Raw genomic sequence first — 25,943 nt, forward strand, 5'->3', positions numbered from 1 at the left:
TCTCTGATCATGTTTTATTATGGTTGCTCCCAAAGTCATATGACTTCAAGATGGCAGACAACATGAAACTGTTATTGATTTCCTCGTTTTTGTGTTTTGTCGTATATGCATCAAATGGGCCAGTGCCAGTCGTTATTTGGCATGGCATGGGTAAGAAACAGTTAAAAGTTACATAAATTTTAGTTAATTACCTCTTGATTGTTATGTTATATGACACTGTTATGTTATTTGACGTTACCCTTTTTGTCTGTCTCAGGTTAAAGTCCACTATTAGTTGTGAATTTATATAATTGAAAATAAAATAGTCTGTTCAACAGGAATTTTAATCATTGTTTGGTTTGAAATCATTGTGACAAAATGTTGATGATAGCAACAACATTGTTCTCAAGTTATTATGCGTATCAAGTTTGACCTAAACTTGACGAAATTTGCTTGAAAAAGCCTGAATATGGTCATTTTGAGTCATTGTTCGGACAATTTTTTCCTATCACTGTTGACTATGATCTTGACCAATGTTCAAATTATTTTGGGGACATTTACATTCTGGTAAATGTCCAATCTCGTTATTTAAAAATTGAATACCTAATCCAGCTAAGGGCAAACATTGTGTAAAGAAATAAAGTGAACAATAACATTTTGATTTTCAATGAAAATGGGTAGTGTCAGAAGTTAAAATGAAAATTATTCCAGGCATGAAAATTATTGCCAACAGATGTAATAACTAATATTTATTTTGTTACTGAATGTATACTCATAATATTTCAAAGTTTCTAATGACCATTCTGTAAATCTAAATTGATAAGCAAAGAGCTTAAAATATTATTGGAGTAACAGGCATAGGAAGATCTTTTAAATTTCTGAGTTTGACAAACATTATATATTGCAGGTGACAGCTGCTGTAACCCGTTGAGTATGGGCTCCATCAAGAAACTGATTGAGAAGCAGGTGACGGGCGCGTATGTCCGCTCTCTTGAAATTGGCTCTTCAATTGAAGAGGTATAAAGCAGTGGTTGAATTGAGCACATTTTACATCTAAGCCTGCATGGTCTGCAATGGTAAATAATTGCCAGGCTAAGGCAATACCAAGCTTCATATTGTTTGTCGGTTTTTGGACTTAGGAACCAAACAATAACTTGCCAGGCTTAGGCCATACCAAGCTTCATATTGTTTGTCAGTTTTTGGACTGAGAAATTAAACAATAACAGTATTTACATGTAGCTCTACTGGCCAAAGTCTGTCATCCGTGTGTGTGTGTTTGTAAACAATTACTTGTGAATGTGATGCAGTAATCAGTTTTGATTGTATCTCAAACAAACTTATATATATACAAATATTCATTATCCAACCAGCTCCACCCATGCATGACTGGATTATGGCCCTTGAAAATGCCTTTATTATACCAGCATATGGTCATACATGAAATATTATTTTCCAGGATACTCTGAATGGGTTCTTCATGAATGTGAATGACCAGATCACCATGGTTTGCTCTAAGCTCGCTGCTGACCCCAAGCTCCAGGATGGATACAATGCTGTGGGATTCTCACAAGGCGGACAATTCCTGTAGCTATAATCTATTTATGTTGAATGTCTTGTTGCTCAACTTAATTTTCAATATTTATGACTTCATAAAGATTTTTATGAACTTTTCATTTAAATTCTTGTTCTTATTTATAATGAACATTTTATAAATTGCATCCTTTATCTTCTTTAAGATTAACTCTAGTACATAACCTTTACTTAAAATGAGAGTTATACTAGTATATTTGTATTGTTAATAGATATTGCAGTTCATTGAGATAAGGTTGATAATGAAGCAATAAAGGATAACAAATACATTTAATGTGATAAATAAAAACAATAGAAATTATTATATAATATAGACAGATTGGGCAAAGTTTGGTGTGTATATTATCAGTTATGGGGTTAGTACTGGTGACCTGATATGGGATGTAAGGGGGCAAAGAAAACCATATTGGGTCTTAGCAGAGTGTATTATGAATACCTAGTATTCATGTAGATATATTGTACTAGGATAGATAATAAGAAGGGATATAATAGAGTGAAAAATCAAGTTTAAACTCTTGATACCATACTGTTTAATACACAGGGAAAACCTGAACCTTAAACATTTTTTCCAAGTCCATTAATTTGATCTATAATACGCAAGCAACAATTTTGATCATATTCTAATGAGAGTACTTGAGTACTTTCTGTCATAAATTTGTTATATTCCTAACCTGCAATGATCTACCTACTAATAAAGTTCTACATGTTTTTTAAAAAGAAAAGTTGAATCAAAACCAATAAAATTACACATGTTGCAGTACATAATAATCAATGTGTGATTTAGAACATTGCGAATGCATGGTTCTCATAGCATTTGCATAAGTAAAGTCAGACACAAATTAATGTGGCTTTTTAAAACAATGCATCACTAACCAATAAAACAGTCTGAAGGATTTAAGCGTCATGTAGCTTGTCCTAGTTTAAGTCACTGTAAAATTAATAATGTTATAATCATTGGCCTTCCTGAAGAGCTTTTACTTCAAAATTTTGTTCTGTTGTAACTTGAAGATACACTCGATAACACATTCACTCGAGTGTATTTGAATTCTCTTTCCACAATTAAATGTGAAAGACATATTATGTTAGTACGAAAAGTGTGATTATTATAAAAAAATATTCCCTGAAGGAAATTTTGTCCAAAGAAATGTTTTCTTTATTCCTTATCTGAGTGTATACACATCATATTTCAAAGATGCTAACAATCTGAAATAATATTCTGTAAACCTTATGGCTATATTGAACTTTTTATAAATACATCCTTATCACAAATTATCTTTTTTCAAAGGAAATAGTAAATTATCCTGCCTTCAAACAGGACGTATATTTATTGATGGAGCTATTGCAGTTCATACATTGTGGTTGATAAACACAACAGTAAGTTAAGTTACATGTAAAACCTTTTTCTGCAGGCGAGCTGTTGCCCAGCGTTGTCCAAGCCCACCCATGCTCAACCTGATATCCGTAGGAGGTCAACACCAAGGTATGAAAATAAAATCTCTAATGATTTTCCCTTAAATCTCTGAAAATCCTTTTATGATTTTACTCTTTTAAGCATTTATTATCCCTTATTTGTCAGTATCTTTCTTGAAGGAACTATATAGAAGTTTTAAAGCAATTTTACATAAGTTTAATTTTTAACCATTCAGATACATTGGGTATTTCCATGTGTCATTATGCACTATTTTATTACATATTTTCTATGTTCATGATTAGCTTGTTTGACTATGAGAGTGCCATAATTAAATCATACATAAATACCTTCATTTACATCAAATGAGTTTTGTGTGTTCACTGGCAAAATATTTTAACTTCAAAACAACTTAACTTGGGAAACTATTAATCATTTCCATTACGGCTTTCTGCTCAGGAGAAAGCAACTGCGGGGAAGCAGTCAAGATAAACATTGCTATTATGCCCCTTCCTTTAAAGGTTGCAGTCAATTATGGACAGATAAAATCACGAATTTTAACTTAATTACTGGAATACTTTATAGATTTTTTGTTTTTCTAAGAAAACAAGTCGAAAATTAAAGGTGATGAAGGAGTTGAATTTTTTCCACAATTTTTTGATGAAAATGTCATGATTACAGTGATTTGATCATCTCCAATACATGTCAGAGAGCCACTGTGTGCTGAAAGATTTGTTGTTTTTGTTTCCACATTCTAGTATACATCAACCATTTGTTGGTATTTTCAGGAGTATTTGTATTTCAAAATTGTTCAGGGGGTAATTGTTTCCACTTTCCACTGTACATTAAACTTTTGTAGTTATTTTCGGAAGTGTTTGGATTCCCACATTAACCAGGAGGTAATTGTTTCCACTTTTCAGGGTACATTTAACATGTGTAGTTATTTTCGGAAGGGTTAAGTTTTCTACATTGCCCAGGGGTAATAGTTTCCACTTTCCAGAGTACATTAAACATACCGTATTTCGGCATCTTCAGGACTGTTTGGATTTCCACATTGCCCAGGGGGTAATAGTTTCCACTTTCCAGAGTACATTAAACATATTTCGGCATCTTCAGGGGTGTTTGGATTTCCACATTGCCCAGGGGGAAATAGTTTCCACTTTCCAGAGTACATTAAACATATTTTGGCAGTTTCAGGAGTGTTTGGATTTCCACATTGCCCAGGGGGTAATAGTTTCCATTTTCCAGAGTACATTAAACATATTTCGGCATCTTCAGGGGTGTTTGGATTTCCACATTGCCCAGGGGGAAATAGTTTCCACTTTCCAGAGTACATTAAACATATTTCGGCATCTTCAGGGGTGTTTGGATTTCCACATTGCCCAGGGGGTAATAGTTTCCATTTTCCAGAGTACATTAAACATATTTCGGCATCTTCAGGGGTGTTTGGATTTCCACTTTGCCCAGGGGGTAATAGTTTCCACTTTCCAGAGTACATTAAACATATTTTGGCAGTTTCAGTAGTGTTTGGATTTCCACATTGCCCAGGGGGTAATAGTTTCCACTTTCCAGAGTACATTAAACACTTGTCGGTATTTTCAGGAGTGTTTGGATTTCCACATTGCCCAGGGGGTAATGAAACCCTTTGTGAATATGTGCGAAAGCTTCTAAATATTGGGGCTTACATTTCGTAAGTTACATGTTCAATATCCATGCAGTTTATTTACATGTATACTCCCAACCTTGCCCTTATATGATGAAGCTTGTTTTGAATATGAAGATTCTGATTTTGATTTTTATCATGACATTAAAATCATATTTGATAGAATTAAAGGTCACTATGGATGAGGTTTAGGTGTCCACCTCTCACCCTATAAATTGTGGGTCGATCCCCACTAAGGGAACTATCTCATGTCCTTGGGGTTTCTTTCCAGGAAACTGACTAATGCATGGTTCTATAAGCTTACAACTTTCATCATAGTGATCAAGTTAATATTAAGTAGAAATAACTAACTTATAATGTATAGGTTACCCGCCGTATAACGCATACATTTTTGTGTAAGATAATTTGAGGAAGCACCTTTGCCTTACAAGTCAAACGCTTGTGCATTGTATTGTTTTGAATTTGATTTTATGCTTTCTTTGGAAGATAAGCCTCTTTCCTGGTTTATTTATGCTGTTACTGGTGTTACTTTTTGCAAAGTGAATTTGTTGTTTATTTAGTGAAGTTGACCTTGCCATTTGCTGTAATGTAAAATCATCATACATTAAGACTCATGTCTTTTCTCAAGGTTGAATCAAATTTTGCCTTTGTTTAATGTTGATTAAATTTCCACAGACATAAAAAATATTTTTTGTACAAATTAAATAGTAGTCTGCAACAATATGGCTTATTAAATATATGGTTGGCACAGCAGGTGTTATATGTAAGTTTACTGTTTGCATTTACCAATAAAATCTATAAATATGCAATAAACTTTATGAAATTTTATATATGAACAACTATTACAATATGCAGCTTAAAAGGAAAACTATACACTATAACATTTTGGAAGTCAACAAAGAGTTGCAGTTGAAGTATTTTAATGGTGCCGTTTTTTTTAATAAGTCATCTCCTAGCTATTCCAATGGTATTTCTCCTCACTTCTACCCATGTTACCCACCACAGCATCACCCCACCCTTCTCTCTCCCCACAGGCGTATTCGGACTACCCCATTGTGCAAGCTCCACCATATGTGAACTGGTCAGAAAACTGTTGAATGAAGGCGTATATGTTCCGTAAGTATTGTTTGTTTACATACATTGGAGCAGCGTCTACAATCAGTGATACTATTCATCATTAGAATATTGAAAGTTTTGAAAGAGCTTAAGTGATAAATGCATTTTGTACCTTAAAGCTGCACTCTCACAGATATACCATTTTTACAACTTTTTTTTATTTTTTGTCTTGGAAAGAGCAAATTTTTGCATAAATATCTACAAATCAATGATGTAAGATGGCTGACAAATGATCAGATTGCAGATTTTCATATTTCTGTTTGAACATTAATGTTTTATGGCTTAAACTGTTACTAACAGTTTAAGAAAAACAGTTTAAAAATGTATAAAACATCAATTTTTAGCTCGACTATTCGAAGAATATGGAGAGCTATACTACTCACCCAAGCGTCGGCGTCGGTGTCACCCCTTGGTTAAGGTAGGTTGAGGTGTTGCATTGAGACTTTATACAATGGTACTCAACCATCCAACCTACTTAATTAACCAAGTAAGATAACTCTACTTTGCATTTAATGCCAATAATAAGCCTTTATTATTTGACTTAGAAATTCTGGTTAAGGTTTTGCGTGCAAGCACACATAGGTTAATATCTCAGCAACTACTTGAGGTTTTGCATTGAGACTTGATAGAATGGTACTCAACCATCCAACCTACTCAATTAACCATGTTAGATAACTCTAGTTTGCATTTAATGCCAATAATAGGCCTTTATTATTCGACTTAGAAATTCTGGTTAAGGTTTTGTGTACAAGCACACATAGGTTAATATCTCAGCAACTACTTGAGTTATTGCATTGAGACTTAATACATTGGTTCTCAACCATCCAACCTACTTAATTAACCAAGTTAGATAACTCTAGTTTGCATTTAATTCAAATAATAGGCCTTTATTATTCGACATAGAAATTCTGGTTAAGGTTAATTTCTAAGCAACTACTCGATGTATTGAATTGAGACTTTATAGAATGGTATTCAACCACTCAACGTAATTGAATAACCAAGATATATAAATGTATTTTGCAAATAATTGCCCTTTATTATTAGACTTAAAAAATCTGGTTGAAATTTTGCATGTAACCACATTTATGTTACTATCCCAGCACATCATAAATTGCATTGAAATCTAATCTAACAGTGATCCATGCATGTTTGGCCAAAACTGTTCAATCCTTACACTGAAAAGCGGCGGAATAGTCGAGCGCGCTGTCTCTGTGACAGCTCTTGTTGAACTTTAATATAAAAAATCCGGGACTCTAATTTTTTGTCAGCATAAATATCTGCAAATCAATGATAAAAGATGGCTGACAAAAGATCAGATTGCAGATTTTCATATTTCCGTTCGAAAATTAATGTTTTATGGCTTAAACTGTTTAAGAAAAATGTATAAAACATCAATTTAATTTAATATAAAAAATCCGCGACTCTAATTTTTTGTCAGCAATCCTATATAACTTGTTTCCATGCATTTTCGCAAAAATTGGATCGTTTCAAGATAAAAAATAAAAAAAGTTGTCAAAATATTCAATCTGTGAGAGTGCAGCTTTAAAAGATCAACACATTTTGTTTCCTGTATCTATTTAGATGTCGTTTTCAGGGTTTTCACTAATGAATGAGATGCGTTTCTAAGATGATGGATATATTGTTGTTACAATATATCATGTAAATGAAGCTTTTTTTCAATCAGAATTAGCAAACAAACAAAACAAAATTCAGCAATTGAAATACAATTGTTTATGTTTTGTTTCAAATAAAATGAGTTGCTTAAAGTTCGATACAGTCCAAAATACATCAATTTGAGCTCAGCTGGACACATGTATAGGTAACTGATGACTTCACCAACGTATATGTGGCGTAGCTACATATAGGCTTTGTAGGCCTTGGCCTACAACTATTTTGAAAAATGACAAAATTTAAATGCAAAAAAAGATAATGGCTACTCAAACACTTTGAACAACTCAAAAGTTTGTTTTATTTTAACCAAAGTTTGGTGTTTATTAATACTACGTGCAGGGTGAATTGCTTGATTTTATTGTTAGCATTGCAAATATATTTAAGTGTGTGTAATGCACATATAAAAGTCCCCAAACCATCGGGCTTTTCAAGTTTTTTAGGACAAGCTACGCCCCTGAAATCATCCTATCTCATCAGAGAGCTTATCTTATGAGCACTTTCTCCAGTCTTTCATACATAAAATATTAATGACAACAAATTGCTCATATGCTTGCCATTTTTACAAAAAGTCATTTCCATTTCACAGCTACATTTTTAAAGGGACTTGAAACCAGATGATACAATTGCAAGAAAAAAACAAAATTGTCAAAAACTTACATCAAATTGAAATTGTTTGTGTATAACACTTTGTGAATTTTACTTACTGATGCTTACATTGCTTACGACACTTGTTCTTTTGGAGGCTAAACATATTTTTCCAATTTGAAATTTACAGGTTTTGTCTAACACATAAATACCAGTAAATTTAAGAATATGCTAAATATACTGGCACTATAAGCTGACAAACCATTATGCAATATTTTCAAATGGGTAAACTCAGCTGAGACAGAGACAAAATATTCTTTTAATCATGTTTATTGATGTTATTATGATTATTGGCCTCATTCTAGCTCGTATTGACAATTCTAGGCTTGTTTTGAGGAATTACTGTATTCACTGAATAACCAGGGACCATCTGGTGTGTAGTCCCTTTAACTATACCTAATTGATTTTGTTGAAGGCTTGATGATCATGATAGTTGTCTCAGAGTTTAAGAAAATATGTTTTTCAACGCTATGGGAATCAGATTTTAATACTATTGCGTGCAATTTGTATGGCAATTGACAGAGGCGTAATGGAGTTTTATGGGATTTATGTCATTAATTTTTTAATTATTTGTAGATAAATTTCTTTATGAATTGATTTTTGATTCACTGTCTGCATATGAAGAATTCTTGTTACGATAATTTATCCTATTTTCTGAGAAAGGAAGTTAAGATATATTAGAAGCAGTGATGTCATCAGAGTCGTGGTTGGCAGGCCAAACCTTTACCATCGGGCCATTACTAAAAAAAGAAAGAATTGCCTTTAACTTTGTACACTAGGACAATATGTTACATGTGACATAACTCTGGTTAAAGAGTTGTCAAGCTAATTGGCCTTTTACCAAATGAAGAAAAATGCACACGCTTTGGCAGCCAATTGAGGTCACAATTGTTGTTTAATTTTTATAGAATGGTTTGAGAACCCATTTGTCCGCCCGGTTAGCTCAATCGGTAGAGCGTTGGACTGTGAATCAGACAACCCGGGTTCGATTCCCGGGCGGACCAGGTCACTTCTGTTGTGATTGGTTATGAAATCCTTTCTTTGACCATTCGCACTGTACCACTGCCCCTGGCATGTACAGAAGTTGTCAGTTCCTTGCAGAGGTGAAGGCACCTTGTACTAGTTAACCGCCAGATAGTCTGCCCAGGATAGGTGTGCGGTGGTTGAACTGTCACTCTGGGACCCTTCAATGTGCTCACGCCGGGACCTGGAGTATAAACTACTAATACCACCACCCCATTTAAAATGTCTTTAAAATAACATAGATTTTTTCTCAAGTTAATTTTTTTGTCTGCATCGTATCTCTATAATCTTATAACCAATCATTTACAGTAAATTTAATGAGTTTTAGTAATTTTATTGTATTTTTGAAGATTTTGGTAAAGTTAAATGTAACCTGTTATTTGATACAAGACTAAATCTATAATGATTCTTTTACAAATCAGTGCAATAATGATATGCATTTTTGAAAGATTTGATTATAAATTGTCGATATCGTTCTGCATTTCAGTGAGATTCAAGACAAGTGAGTTATTTGCTTTAAATGTTTATTAATCCTCACCAAACAAATAATCTAAATTTTGATGAAATTATGTAAAAATTTATGTATTACTAATTTTTATAGCTTACCATAATGCATTTTTCTCTTCAATTGAAAAGATCTTTATTTATATGCTAAACCTCTGTCCAGGGGTGGCATTCAATATACAACTTAAGTTGATCTTAGAGTCATACATCATTGACTTCATTCATGTATTCGTCAGTTATTAATTACAAGTAATCCGATTAGCTACATCATTCTTAGATCCAATTAAGACCAATATTGAATACCAGTCCAATACAGGCTTGGTAGATGTTTATATTCATTTAATGCTTGTTTGTGTCTCGTCAGGCTTGTGCAGGCTGAATACTGGCACGACCCCTTGAACGAACAAGAGTATGCGGAGAAAAGTGTGTTTCTTGCTGACATCAACCAAGAAAGGGTATGTACATCGTAAACCTCTGTTTAGTGCAATGATTCAATCATTAACACAGTTAAGAACCTGGCCCTTATTTCTTCAAACTTCTTATGTCCCTTATAATGCACCATTCAATTGTAACCATGGCCTTTTGGCCCAGGAACTTCATACTTGGTATGCTAGTTAGTATTAGTAGATGACCCCTATGGATTTTGAGGTCATGGTCACTGTAATCTTAAGGTGAAAAAATAATTGTTAGTCACCAGTCACATAAGTCACAATTCATTTCTGCTCAATAACTAAAGAACACTGGGACCCAGGAAGTTCATACTTTGACTGAGGCACTTCATACTTGCTTTGCAGGTTGGTAATGATCAGTAGATTATCCCTATGTTGGTTCGTCTCTAGTCCAAAAAGTACAAATTTCATGTCCATCATTGAATATTTCTCACCTACGACCACACAATGGGGGAGACAAGCACCTTTTCAAAAAAGCAACCTCTAGTTTTGTTTCTTAATGTTCATATAAATTACCTTTATGCCTTCTGTTTTTGGAAGATAAAACATCGAGGTAATATCATGGCCCTGATGTTTGCTTTAAAGTTATAATGAAAAACTTGAACCTTGACCATGATAAAAAACAATTACCGGTATCTTGAAATTCATTACACATATTTCTAGAAACAATATCCACATGTATTGCGAGGCCTATATCTAAGACTTTATATTTGTTGTATAGTGCCAGACAAACATTGGAATTCCCTGTATGAACATTTATTTTCCCTGTGCAACCATTGATATTCCCTTTGCAAGCATTGATGCTCACTGTGGTGCAAGCATTGACACTCCTTGTTAAGGCATTGGCATTTCCTGCGCAAGCATTGGCATATCCAGTGTGAACATTGACATTTCCTGTGCAAGCATTGCTGTTCCCTGAGTGATCATTGGTGTTTCCTGTAAAAGCATTGGTATTCCCTGTGTGATCATTTGCATTCCCTGTGCAAGCATTGATATTTCCACTGTGACCATTGAAATTTTTTGGACGAGGATGGTCATTCTCTGTGCGATCATTTGCATTCTGTGTGTGAGCATTTGCATTTCTTGTGGCGGAATTGGCATTCCCTGTGTGAGCATTGACATTTCCTGTGTGAGCATTGACAATTCCTATGAGGATTTGCATTCCCTGTGTGAGCATGGACATTTCCTGTGCAATCATTTGCATTTCTCGTGCGGGCATTGGCATTCACTGTGCAATCATTTGCATTTCTTGTGTGAGCATTTGCATTCCATGTGTGAGCATTTACATTTCCTGTGCCATCATTGGCATCCCCTGTGCGATCATTAGCTTGACTATTCGAAGAATAGGGAGGGCTATATTATCTGCCCTGGCGTCGGTGTCCAGTTAAAATTTAAGGGCAAGTTGGGATTTTCACTTTCAATTGAGGTTAGATAACTCCATATTATCCTTTATACAAAAATGGCCCCTGATTGGCTAAAGAACTTAGGATAACCTTGTAGGTCAGGTTAAAGTTTAAGGACAAGTTGGGATTTTTATTAATAACTTATTTACCCTTCACTTAATACTTCACACAGTTATTCAGGACCATCACACAATGAACTAACATAACTTCTTATTATCCTTAGTACAAGGTATGGCCCCTGATTGACTTAAGAACTTGGGTTAAAGCTTTAGGGCAGGTTAAAGTTTTAGGGCAAGTTGGTATTTTAATAAAAAATGTCTATACCCTTCATTCAATTGACTTAATACTTTGCACCATTATTGACGATCATCTCTCAATAAGGTTACATAACTCTATTTTTACCAAAATACAAATTATGGCCCTTGATTGCCTTTTTAGCTCACCTGAGCATAAAGTGCTCAAGATGAGCTATTGTGATCAGTCTATGTCTGGCATCTGTCGTCTGGCGTCCGACGTCAACAATTGCTTATAAATGTCATCTTCCCCCAAACCACTAGGACAATCTTAATGAAACTTTATAGGAATGATCCTTGGTTGGTGCTCTTAAAAATTGTTCAAAGATACTAATTCCATACAGTACTCTGGTTGCCATGGCAACCTAAAAGAAAAACTACAAAAAAAAATTGACGAAAACCATGAGGCCTAGAGCTTAGGTATGTAACGTTGTCTACTAGTTGTCTACCAAGTTTGTTCAAATTATGCCTTCCGACTTCTTTAATTAAACGGTCTTGTTACCGGCTTGAAAACAGCAAAGGTATTATTGAACAAATAAAGTGAAAAAAAAAGAATTATTTGTGTCAAATTTATTTAATTCACGTTTATGGATTACACAAAACAGATATAAAACAATTATTTCATACACTTGTATATTGTAAGAAAACAGTACAGCACATATGACAACAACTTAAAATAGTGCATTTGTTATAACTGTTTGTTTTGTACATGCAGTATAGAGAAATTTCTTTGTCACGAAACTTTCAATGATGTCGATGTTTCCGATGATCTCATTGGCGAACTTGTGTGGTTCAATGTATAGCTTGAGCGATAAATGGCTCTTTATTCAAAATAATAAACAAACAACTTTAATTATTCACATTTACCAATAAACCTCCAATTATGACAGTTTGTTATTTTGACACGCACGATAATTTAGCGACATGCCGCAAACGGTCATAAATATTTTCGCACCTACAACTCAATGTATAGTTCGACATAAGAAAAAACTAGGATAATGTTTGAACTTCGACCACAGGGACTGAATTATGAGGTCGACATAGTGAAAAAGTCGAGATAGAAAAATCGACTCAAGCAGATTTATTTTATATAGAATAAGAAGGAATAAATTCAGGACCGGAGAAAAAAGTCGACACAACCGGAAAGTCGAGATATCCAACGTCGACATAGCGAGTTTGGACTGTATAAACAAAGTTACATTCCTATTTCTTCACCATTTTAAATAAAACATGGCGCATTCTACGCCGCTTACGGATTCCCACCTTCGGTCTTTCACCAGAGTTGGATTGAGAGTGTAGTTTCTGAAAACACTTCAACAAACCTTTTTACAATATGTCCGTCTGACGGAGCATTGTCAAAACATTATTTTGGAAACAGGTTTGATGAAACTAATCACCTTATCAAACTCCAGTAATAAAACGAAGGATGCTGCTCTTTAAGGGTCATAGACCGCCCTTTGTTGCACTTAAAATGGTGTAGTAAAAAACAGTTGATTTAAGTCTTCCTTTTAGGCAAAATGTTGCCTTCTGACGTAGCATATATGATGTATTTTTCACGTGGTATACACACACTGATGTTATGTAGGATGGAAATTGAGACACTGTTACTTTAGGCTGTTCATAGTGTAGTTTTATCAAATCCTCATAGTTTATAGCAGGTATATATTTTAATGGGTGGTGCGCTGTCCATCATTCATGTGTCTTACACTATTGCTTGTGAAAATCAAATTATGCCTCTGGCCAGGGGTCAAAAATCGCTATGTCATGAGGTTTCCTGTGGACTTCTCGTCTGACACCGCTAGGCCCTGACCTTTAATAATTTGTTATGAGCATCATATAGTGGTCCTCTACTCAGAATTTGCAAATTACACCTCTTGGATCAAATTCGGTCCCACCCTTTTTTACCTACTGTCTTAATTTTGAAACTACAGCGAGGAAAATTTAAACCATGTTAACAATTATGAAGAAAATAACAATGTTGTGGTTGAATGACCCTGACTGTGACCTGTTAGCCTACTCTCTTATTTTTAAAGCTACAGCAATGAAATTCAGACCATCTGTAGAGTTTTGAAAACAAAAAATATCAATTTTGTCCTTGGATGACCTTGACTGTGACATTTTTACCTAATGGATACTGTCCTCTTTTAAGGTGCAGCAATAATATTTTGACCATGTGTACAGTTTTGAAAACAAATATCAATACTATGCTTGGATGACCTTTATTGTAACTTTTTGACCTTCCTTATTTTTGAAGTCCCCGTTATGAAATTTCGAGCATGTGTACAGCTTGAAAACATATATCAATATTGACATTGCCAGGTGACCTTTTGACCTACTTTCAGATTTTTGAAGCTACAGTTTTGAAATGGATCATGTGTACAGCTTTGAGAACAAATATCAAGCTATATTGATTACAAATGTGTAACACTTCTACTCAGGTGAGCGATTAAGGGCCATCATGGCGCTCTTGTTTATTTTTACTTTTTTTCTTTTTATTTCTTTTGGCAAGCACATTTCTATATTCTTCACCAGGTTTTCACAAAGGGAAAGCAAGTTGTTAGAATGATTTGCGTCATTGTTCGGGCAGGCTGGGAGAGCAGCTTCTAAGTCACCTTTTGTATTGAATAATTTTAGCTAGGTTTGACATATAGTGGCCAAACTTGGTATATAGGAAGAGTTTATGAAAACCTTGTGTTTGAGGCCCCTAGGATCAAGGTCAAGGTCACTGTTGCTTTAAATAGAAAAAATGGTTACCACTGAATAACTTAAGTAAGGGTTGACATAATGTGACCAAACTTGGAATATAGGACGAGTTTATGGAGCCATTTTATTGGATTGCCTTTTAGCCCCCCTAGGGTCAAGGGTTGATACTAAATAACTTTAGTTATGGTTGGCATACTGTGACCAAACTTGATATGTAGGAAGAATTTATTGAGGATTTCCTTGGAATTATGTTTGGGGCCCCCTAGGATCAATGTCACTGTAACAAAATATAGAAGAGAGCAGTTGAAACTGAATCTCTTCTGCCAATAATTAAAAACCTGGTTTTGTCATATCACAGTTCTTGTTTAATTTTTAATTTGATTGTTATTGCTTTTGACAGGCACATAATACATCATTATTGTATTCATTTCTAAGACAAAGCGGCGTTGTCAAGTGCGCTGTCTTAAAGGGACTGTACACCAGATTTGCCAAAAAAAAAGTTTTTTTCTGTAACAAATCTTAGGACAATTATTTAATAAAATGTTTTACTCTTTGATATCATTATTGTAAAAAAATGCCAAAAAGTAAAAAAATATCGAGTCGGAGACCGGGATCGAAACGGTGTCGCCAAAATTGCAGTCCAGTGTTGCATCCGCTGTGCTACGAAGGCTTACTCTAAACAGTTGGAATATTTAAGCTATAAACCTAACTTGGTAATATCACGTGATAACATCGATTAGCCAATCATGCATAAGGAATTAATTCTACTAGGTAGACAAACCTAGTAATCTTTTTTAATGGAAAAATACGAAAAAAATGTGAAAAATAAATAAATTGTAGACTATGTGGTACTTCAGTAAGTAAGTTTCAATGCATTGTACACATCGATACCAAGTTTATCTCAGTTTTTGACAATTTTCTTATTTTTAGCTTTTTCATCATACGGAGTACAGTCCCTTTATGACAGCTTCTGTTAGCACATTTGCATTCCCTGAAGGAGCATTGACATTCCTTGTGTGAACATTGACATTTATTTTGTGAACATTGACATTTCCTTTGTGTGTGAACATTGACATTTCCTTTGTGAACATTGACATCCCCAAACAGTGACATTCTCTGTGCAAACAGTGACATTCCCTGGGCCAACATTGACATTCCCTGTGTGAACATTGACATTCCCTGTGCGATCATTGATATTACCTGTGCAATCATTGACATTCCCTGTGCAAACACTGACATTCCCTGTGCGAACATTGACATTTCCTTTGTGAACATTGACATTTCCTTTGTGAACATTGACATTTGCTTTGCGAACATTGACATTCTCTGTGCAAACATTGACATTTCCTTTGTGAACATTGACATTCCTTGTGTGAACATTGACATTCCCTGTGTGAATGACATTCCCTGTGCCAACAATGACATTCCCTGTGGAAGCATTAGTGTTCTTTGAAGGAACTTTGACATTTCCTACATGAACATTGACATTTCTTCCGCGAGCATTGGCCTTCCGTGATACATGCTTGATATGCATTATTAATCATTTGAAATACAAATCGCATGATGTAACAAAAGTCGTGGCAAGCCCCGCTCTCAGTGGGTTCACATGACTTTGATTCATGTCTTTTTAAGCGTAGTTTTAAATCTCATGTTTCTTGCGATTGATGTCATATTACCGTAATATCTCAAATGGTTACCGGTAAGTTAATATATATTGAATTTTATAAAAATTGTTTGCTCAATGAAAAGTATCATCTGGGGACTACAATGAATATAATAAGACATAAGATGCACAAAGGAATCAATTTCAGAGTCACTTAATGGAAGATTTTAGTTCTAGTAAAAGAAAATTATTTGATTCAATTTCTTTAAAACACCTGCTATCTCTGTGGATTTTCTGCATATATTATTACAATAACAATATTAAACTATTATGTTTGCTGCATTAATTTCTAGCATTACAAATTATTATTCAGTTAGAAAAGTATTTCATTGAATTCTATGAGATTGTAGATCTCACAGTTATTACTAAAGATGTTACACTCATCTTAGTATTATTGTAAAACCAAGGCCTTTGGTGTCAGAATTTGCTTTTCAGCCAAATGATACCATAACAACCAAACTTGATCTGGCACCAAGTGAGAAAACTGTTCCTGGAATAAAAGCACCAGTTTATACAATGCCCTCATATATCTCTTTGATAAGGATCTTTCAATAGTCATGCTTTGACAAAAAAAAATGTTTTAAATAGGAAAAACACCAAAAATAAATTTTCTTTAAGATAGACAAAGTATGTGCGTCATACATCATCTGTCAGTGCGTTGTTGCGTATATATTATGTAAAAACTCAAGCAGCTTTTCATGAAAATGATGTTTGTCATGCTTGATTATTGGTAAAGATGTAACAAGAGAAAACATTGTATGTACTCAGAAAATACAGTAGTTTATATCTGGCCACACCAAACTGTGTTTCTTTCTATGAATTTGCTGCACTTTTTTATCAGAAAATACAAACAAAATATTTTTTATTTGTTTTTAAGGAATACGACTACTTTGCAATTAATTATATATGATTTATTAAATATAATTGCACCAAACATAAAAAAATATCCAAACAACACTTTCTTGTCGAGCCTATGTGAATGGTCAAAATGGCTTTTAATGCAAATACATGTTAATAATACATCATTACAATTGATTTGACAACCTCTGAAAGACTGAAACAAGTGTATAAAAACAATATTCTGTAGGATATTTTTTTAAACTTTGATTCTAAACTTACTCTCAGTGTTAAGGTTTACCAAATTAAATATTAAATATGTATATAGGAAAATAGTTTCGCCTTTTTCTACTCCTGTTTCTTAGGAAAAGGGAAGAATTCATATATTTTTTATCTTTAGGCAGTTCTGACACTCTGATTTTTCCTGGACAAAGCTGAAGATCAAACCATGTAATTGGTGTGGCCTAAAATCTAGGGCAAATTTGACCTTGACCCATGTAGGGCCCTAGTCTAGACCTTGACCCATGTAGGGGTCAAGACCTTGACCAGTGTAGGGGTCAGTACATAGTAAATTCATTTTATTAAAGCACCAGTTAATACCAAAATAATCAAAAACATTTAGTACCCATCCTTTTTTTCAATCATAAAACTCATTTTCTTTAAGTTTAAGTTTGACCATGATGGGTGATTTCACAGCTAGTCATAAGGAAGTTCAAAGGGCAATGTGCAGAAATAATAGTACCGTTTTGACCAGTTGACATGATACTGTCACATGGCGTGAGACCACAGTTATTTTTACTATATGTTTCATATAGACACTAACCTGGCTTTTGACTTTATACACATCCCAATTGAAAAACAAGGACATGGCATCTCTAGAACAATTCAAGACACAAAATATAATCACAAGAAAACACCATGTTGACCATTGACCCGACTGTCAAAATTGAGTTCAAATACAGAACCCCTCCGCCAAGGAGTCAATCGGCTACAAACAACTAATTTTCAGACTTCCACAAGCTTTGATTTTTCCAATATTTATGCTGAAAACTATCAATTTCTGCAATAGAGTGTCAAATTCAGTCAAGTTCTCTGCAAAAAGAACATTTTTTGCCTCTTTTTCATTCAATTTTAATAAAATATTGATACTTGAACACAAGCACTCTTTTTTCTGTATTAACATCCGGATCTTGGTGGTCGTCAACGGGGGGCAGATGGTCAACGGGGGGGCAGATAACTGTGGTCTTGAGCCACATAGCACATGCATCTAAAAATAGGCATTATTTGGTTTCCCAAGTCTGAGGTGGTAAGCGCTTATTATAATGTGTTGTATCTGGTTACAACCGGTTTTTGAAACTTGAAAGTTGTGTAATAGTAAAAATCTTATATATGTATATAAATGTAACTGTGTTCGGTACAATAAAATAAATATTGCATGGCTTCCAGTGTGACAGTACGTATTGTCAACATTCGGCTTCGCCTCGGGTAACAGTATTTCCCTCATGTTGACAATACATACTGTCACACTGGAAGCCATGCAATATTTATATAATGTCAGCACCATTCTGAATGCCACATTTGTATTTCGATCTTAATGAAAGTTGGTCGAACATCTGTGTCTATGCAATGAATGTCTTGGCTGGATCTCTGAGCATGCCAGTTTTCATTTGTTGCAGTCGGTGAATGCGACGTACAAGAGTAACCTGTTGAAGTTGAAGAATCTGGTGCTGGTGAAGTTCCTGCAGGACACCATGGTGATCCCCAAGGAGAGCGAGGTTTGATACTAAACATGTATTGGCAATGCATAAAATCAGTCTGAAGTCATGTTTGAAGTAATGAACAAAATTATTTAATAAAATGACAAAGGTTCACTAAACTGATAACTGTTACCATTTTAAGGTTTCCAGTTTATTAAGCTGTGCATACATACACGTATATTGTTACATGCAAATTCAAGCACATTTATTTTGAATATCCCTTATTAAATTATTTTTGATGTCTTACAACCTCTTGAATTAAAGTCACACATGTGCACAAAATGTGTAGCATCACTAAACAAATTTGGATGTTATATTTCTTTAATTATATTTGCACTTCAGTGGTTTGGATACTATAACCCAGGACAGGACAAGAAGCTGTACACCATGTTTGAAAGCCCTCTTTACATTCATGTAAGCTATACATGCTTTATTAGATCCATCTTATCACACAGGTAGGGTGTATATGCTGTACGAGATCCATCTTATCACACAGGTAGGGTGTATATGCTGTACGAGATCCATCTTATCACACAGGTAGGGTGTATATGCTGTATAAGATCCATCTTATCATACAGGTAGGGTGTATATGCTGTACGAGATCCATCTTATCATACAGGTAGGGTGTATATGCTGTACGAGATCCATCTTATCATACTGGTAGGGTGTATATGCTGTACGAGATCCATCTTATCATACTGGTAGGGTGTATATGCTGTACGAGATCCATCTTATCATACAGGTAGGGTGTATATGCTGTACGAGATCCATCTTATCATACAGGTAGGATGTATATGCTGTACGAGATCCATCTTATCATACAGGTAGGGTGTATATGCTGTACGAGATCCATCTTATCATACTGGTAGGGTGTATATGCTGTACGAGATCCATCTTATCATACAGGTAGGATGTATATGCTGTCTAAGATCCATCTTATCACACAGGTAGGGTGTATATGCTGTCTAAGATCCATCTTATCATACAGGTAGGGTGTATATGCTGTATAAGATCCATCTTATCATACAGGTAGGGTGTATATGCTGTACGAGATCCATCTTATCATACAGGTAGGATGTATATGCTGTACGAGATCCATCTTATCATACAGGTAGGGTGTATATGCTGTATGAGATCCATCTTATCATACAGGTAGGGTGTATATGCTGTACGAGATCCATCTTATCATACAGGTAGGGTGTATATGCTGTACGAGATCCATCTTATCATACAGGTAGGGTGTATATGCTGTGTAAGATCCATCTTACCATACAGGTAGGGTGTATATGCTGTGTAAGATCCATCTTACCATACAGGTAGGGTGTATATGCTGTATAAGATCCATCTTATCATACAGGTAGGGTGTATATGCTGTACGAGATCCATCTTATCACATGAGTAGGTTGTATATACAGTATCAGACGGTTAGCTGAACAGGATGTATGATAGCCTTCTGAACACACAGGATAGCTGTTTACCATGTGTGATAGCCCTCTGATCACACAGGTTAGCAGTTCACCATTAGTGATAGCCCTCTGATCACACAGGTTAGCTGTTCACCATGTGTGTTAGCCCTCTGGATCCACAGGTTGGCTCTACACCATGTGTGATAGCCCTCTAATCACACAGGTTAGCTGTTCACCATGTGTGATAGGCCTCTGAACACACAGGTTAGCTTCACATGATGTCCGATAGCCTTATGATCACACAGGTTAGCTGTACACCATGTGTAATAGCCCTCTGATCACACAGGTTAGCTGTTCACCATGTGTGATAGCCCTCTGGAATCATGTGTGATAGCCCTCTGGACGCACAGGTTAGCTGTTCACCATGTGTGATAGCCCTCTGGAATCATGTGTGATAGCCCTTTGGACGCACAGGTTAGCTGTACACCATGTGTGATAGCCCTCTGATCACACAGGTTAGCTGTTCACCATGTGTGATAGCCCTCTGGAATCATGTGTGATCGCCCTCTGGACACACAGGTTAGCTGTTCACCATGTGTGATAGCCCTCTGGACGCACAGGTTAGCTGTTCACCATGTGTGATAGCCCTCTGGAATCATGTGTGATAGCCCTCTGGATGCACAGGTTAGCTGTACACCATGTGTGATAGCCCTCTGATCACACAGGTTAGCTGTTCACCATGTGTGATAGCCCTCTGGAATCATGTGTGATAGCCCTCTGGACACACAGGTTAGCTGTTCACCATGTGTGATAGCCCTCTGGAATCATGTGTGATAGCCCTCTGGACGCACAGGTTAGCTGTTCACCATGTGTGATAGCCCTCTGGAATCATGTGTGATAGCCCTCTGGACACACAGGTTAGCTGTTTACCATGTGTGATAGCCCCCTGGAATCATGTGTGATAGCCCCCTGGACGCACAAGTTAGCTGTACACCATGTGTGATAGCCCTCTGGACGCACAGGTAAGCTGTTCACCATGTGTGATAGCCCTCTGGAATCATGTGTGATAGCCCTCTGGACGCACAGGTTAGCTGTTCATCATGTGTGATAGCCCTCTGGAATCATGTGTGATAGCCCTCTGGACGCACAGGTTAGCTGTACATCATGTGTGATAGCACTCTGGACGCACAGGTTAGCTGTTCACCATGTGTGATAGCCCTCTGGAATCATGTGTGATAGCCCCCTGGACGCACAGGTTAGCTGTACACCATGTGTGATAGCCCTCTGGACGCACAGGTTAGCTGTTCACCATGTGTGATAGCCCTCTGGAATCATGTGTGATAGCCCTCTGGACGCACATTATAACTGTACACGATGTGTGATAGCCCTCTGGAATCATGTATGATAGCCCTCTCGATATGCAGGTTAGCTGTTCACCATGTATGATAGCCCTCTCGATATGCAGGTTAGCTGTTCACCATGTATGATAGCCATCTGGACACACAGGTTAGCTGTACATGATGTCCTGTAGCCCTCTGGACACACATTTTAGCTGTACACGGTGTGTGATAGACCTCTTAACACACAGGTTAGCTGTTCTTTAGATGTGCCAACTGGACACACAGGATGGCTGTTCGCCATGTGTGATAGCCCTCTGGACACACAGGTTAGCTGTACATAATGTCCGATAGCCCTCTGGACACACAGGTTAGCTATAGACGAAGTGTGATAGCCCTCTGGACACACAGTTTAGCTATAGACGATGTGTGATAGCCCTCTGGACACACATATTAGCTATAGACGATGTATGATAGTCCTCTGAACACACATGTTAGCTGTACACGATGTATGATAGCCCTCTGACCACACAGGTTAGCTATACACGATGTATGATAGTCCTCTGGACACACATGTTAGCTGTACACGATGTGTGATAGTCCTCTGGACACACATGTTAGCTGTACACGATGTATGATAGTCCTTTGATCACACAGGTTAGCTGTACACGATGTATGATAGCCCTCTGATCACACAGGTTAGCTGAACATGATGTATGATAGCCCTCTGGACACACATGTTAGCTGTACACGATGTATGATAGCCCTCTGAACACACAGGTTAGCTGTACACGATGTGTGATAGCCCTCTCGACACACAGGTTAGCTGTTCACCATCTATGATAGCCCTCTGAACACAGGTTAGCTGTACACGATGTATGATAGTCCTCTGATCACACATGTTAGCTGTACACGATGTGTGATAGCCCCCTTGACACACATGTTAGCTGTTCTTTAGATATGCCATCTGGACAAACAGGATAGCTGTTCACCATGTGTGATAGCCCTCTGAACACACAGGTTAGCTGTACACGATGTATGATAGTCCTCTTGTCACACATGTTAGCTGTACACGATGTGTGATAGCCCCCTTGACACACATGTTAGCTGTTCTTTAGATATGCCATCTGGACAAACAGGATAGCTGTTCACCATGTGTGATAGCCCTCTGAACACACAGGTTAGCTGTACACGATGTATGATAGTCCTCTTGTCGCACATTATAACTGTACACGATGTATGATAGCCCTCTGGACACACATGTTAGCTGTACATGATGTTTGATAGCCCTCTTGACACACAGGTTAGCTGTACTTTAGATATGCCATCTGGACAAACCGGATAGCTGTTCACCATGTGTGATAGCCCTCTGAACACACAGGTTAGTTGTACACAATGTATGATAGTCCTCTTGTTGCACATTATAACTGTACACGATGTAAGATAGCCCTCTGGACACACATGTTAGCTGTACATGATGTATGATAGCCCTCTTGACCTACAGGTTAGCTGTTCTTGAGATATGCGATCTGGACACACATATTAGCTGTACACCATGTATGATAGCCGTCTGTATCACACAGTTAAGCTGTACATGATTTTCGAAAGCCTTCTTTCACTTATTTGAGGTATACACAATGTTTGAAGGGACACATTACAAATAGGTAAGCTGTTCATGATGTATGTGCCTCATTTTCTCTGGAGTGACATTTGCTGATGATATACGGATATCTGATACAAGTGTTGTATCAACTAGACGGATTTCAACACAATATATCATTATCATGTTTTAAGTCTGCTGTCTTTTGCCTACAGTAGCGCAAATCGAATTCAGATATCGTCATATCTACTTTTTGTCATGACATGTTAAAAGAATTAATTCGCCATGGTTACAAAATTGGAGGTATGGTGTAATGCGGTTTAAAAACGTTAGAAGTAAAAAAAAACAACACTTTATTGAAAAACGTTTATATGATTGCAACGTTAATGCGAAATTAAAAAAAGTCAGCTGAAGAATCTTAAATAATTGTTGCGAGGAAGCCAAAACGTCCTCAGACAATAGCAGGTTTCATTTAAATATATTTACACTAGCAATATACGTTCGATCAACTATCCTAGTACATGCATGTTTAACAGTAAATATTATGAAGCAAGCTAATTGTAATAAAAAGTCATCAGTTCACTTAACCTATTCCTAGGTAATGACAGGCACTTACGGGCTAAATTTTGGGTCCATTCACCACGTTATTTATTGCTTGTTTTCAGAATTGTAAAAAGAGTAAAATCCCACTTGTCGCGCCTACAACCATTTAACGCTTTCAATGCGGGCTTACTCAAATTCTGGGTTTTATATACCATGTAGTAGATTTGATTTTTTAACTAGTGTCAAAATTCGGTTTGTTGATCCAAAAGTCTTACTTATATGAGAGTGTAAAAGGAAAATATTTGCTTTAGGTGTTCCAACTCTTATTTATGTTCAAATCTGTGTACTTTTTCTGTGTGCCTTTTATTTAACGAGGTCACTTTGTCAAATATATTGCTATGTATTATGTTGAAAAATTACTGACAATTAAAATAATAAATGAAAGATGTTCCGTGTTTACAGGACAAACTGGGCCTGAAGACGCTGAACGACACCGGTCGTATAACCTTCCTCTCTTCTGATACCGACCATCTGCAATTCACCGAGCAGTGGTTCATCGACAACATCGTGAATAAGTTCCTCATGTAAACAGAAAGTTACTGTGTAACAGATGTGGCCGACTAAACACTGAACCTCACCAGTAGCTAAAAAATAGCTTCCTATGATTGTAATCTTCCCCTGATTGTTACATTGTAATAACTTACATTGTTTATGGACTTTTATTATTCCTCATAATGGAAACCCTCTGTTACATGATCCGTTTAAATTACCTTTCCACAGAAATATAATCTTGCAATATGAAATCGAAATTCTTCATCATTTCCAATATATGGTGCCAATTTCTTCAAGACGTTGCACATGACAGTTTAGAAAGAATGTCATTTCCAACAAACATTTATTTGAAATAATTTAAACTATTGAAATTGATTTTTTATTTAATTTTAAGGACAATCGCCAAACAATAACAGTCAAATACTCATATATAAAAAATATGTAAAAACAAGCCTAAAAAACGTCAATTTTCAAAAGCTGTAACAACGCTTTTTGTCAAAGTAGTGTTCTTAGGTCACATTTGAATGTGATTGACTCCTATTAAAATGTGAATAATTCCCTTCCCGATTTTAAAGGTACACAATTATTTTATTGTTATACATGATGAACTAAGGCATGTGATTGCAAGTTAATTATTTCCTATTGTTTCTTTTTTGTATTTTTTTCTTTTTTTAACTATCACCTTGCTGTATAACAAATAAATATATATACATGTTCAGATATCAGATGGAAAGGACGAAGACATTTATTCTTGTTTTATTAACCATTCATATTACCAAACTAATTAAAAACAAATTGTATGTATTCATGTATATATTACAAACAATATATATTATATATAATATTAAAAACAAATTGTATGTATTTATGTATATATGCACCTGTCTTCAGATATATTCCATGACTTAAATTTACCTGTATTGTATGAAGCATTGTTTAAAATGAACTTCCACGTGACAACCTGGATTCCATCTCATTTTGATATTTCTATATAAAAATGCTGAAGGTTTTTAAAAAGGATCTTGATTTGTAAGATGTTCTCAATTATTTAAAGTAGCAAAACACGAAAACGTTTTATTTTCATGACAATAAGTATCTTGATTTAATAGTTGTTGATTTTTTGTTCTTTAAGGACTAAGAAAATCCAGACGAGTGTTTGCTCTCCCTTGTGTGTAATTGTTTGAGTCTGAGAATGAAAGCACTAGAAATTCTAGAATGGCTTTTCTGTGATATCAATTTCGTGATGCGTGTGGCTTTCCAATTAATATTTTACTCACCTGAATGTGGCCTTTTCGAAATCACGACTGCAATGTACTATTTATCTCTTAATTTGATTAAAAAATACTATAAACAATTCGTTTTATCGTTTCTGTTCATATTAATCAGATGCTGTCATAGTGAATTTTCCACAAGATTTTTGTCCTTTTCAGTGGCCTGGTTTCTCTGAAGAAAATATACAAATCACCGGTATGCAAACATTATTATGACTTCAATCAAATAAGGTACCTTTATGATATAAATGGTAATGATTTCATAAAATATCAAACTCTTATTCGTTCAGTGCCTCAACATATAAAAATGCAAATAATCAAAGACGGCATATCCCTTACAGAAAACATAACACTAAAAGAAAAGGTTAAAAAATCAGTACAAACAAACAAATTTCTTTACTCAATACTGACCAAAACATCTATCCGTCCAACCTCGGAAATGAAATGGGCAGAAGACATGGAAATCGAAAATGAACAATTAGATTGGAACAAAATATACAGTAATAAATACAAATCAACAATAGATACAA

At 35.7% G+C, this 25,943-nt stretch overlaps 1 protein-coding gene across 2 annotated transcripts; it reads left to right on the plus strand.

Annotated features, from left to right (window-relative positions):
- Nucleotides 1–44: 44 nt before the first annotated feature.
- On the plus strand, nt 45–25,496 carry LOC128213974 (palmitoyl-protein thioesterase 1-like). Of its 2 annotated transcripts, none has more exons than XM_052920121.1 (10): nt 45–150; nt 887–996; nt 1,436–1,563; nt 2,979–3,049; nt 4,580–4,667; nt 9,583–9,597; nt 9,964–10,054; nt 18,624–18,722; nt 19,047–19,118; nt 24,053–25,496. In XM_052920121.1, the coding sequence occupies exons 1-10, from the start codon at nt 51–53 to the stop codon at nt 24,176–24,178; spliced, it is 900 nt and encodes a 299-aa protein (XP_052776081.1). In that variant the 5' UTR covers nt 45–50; the 3' UTR covers nt 24,179–25,496. The 2 variants fall into 2 exon arrangements, with proteins under 2 accessions (XP_052776081.1, XP_052776082.1); XM_052920122.1 differs by lacking the exon at nt 4,580–4,667 and adding an exon at nt 5,675–5,756.
- Nucleotides 25,497–25,943: the final 447 nt, after the last annotated feature.

This window comes from Mya arenaria, chromosome 13 (assembly GCF_026914265.1).
Source record: "Mya arenaria isolate MELC-2E11 chromosome 13, ASM2691426v1".
Lineage (NCBI taxonomy): Eukaryota > Metazoa > Mollusca > Bivalvia > Myida > Myidae > Mya > Mya arenaria.

What these genes read in the sequence shown, in the direction of transcription:
- LOC128213974 (XM_052920121.1), top strand. Translation starts at nt 51, where the DNA reads ATGGCAGACAACATGAAACTGTTATTGATTTCCTCGTTTTTGTGTTTT. An exon ending in TCACAAGGCGGACAATTCCT is followed by an intron (nt 1,564 to 2,978) that starts GTAGCTATAATC and finishes CTTTTTCTGCAG; the next exon opens with GCGAGCTGTTGCCCAGCGTT. An exon ending in CTGACATCAACCAAGAAAGG is followed by an intron (nt 10,055 to 18,623) that starts GTATGTACATCG and finishes CATTTGTTGCAG; the next exon opens with TCGGTGAATGCGACGTACAA.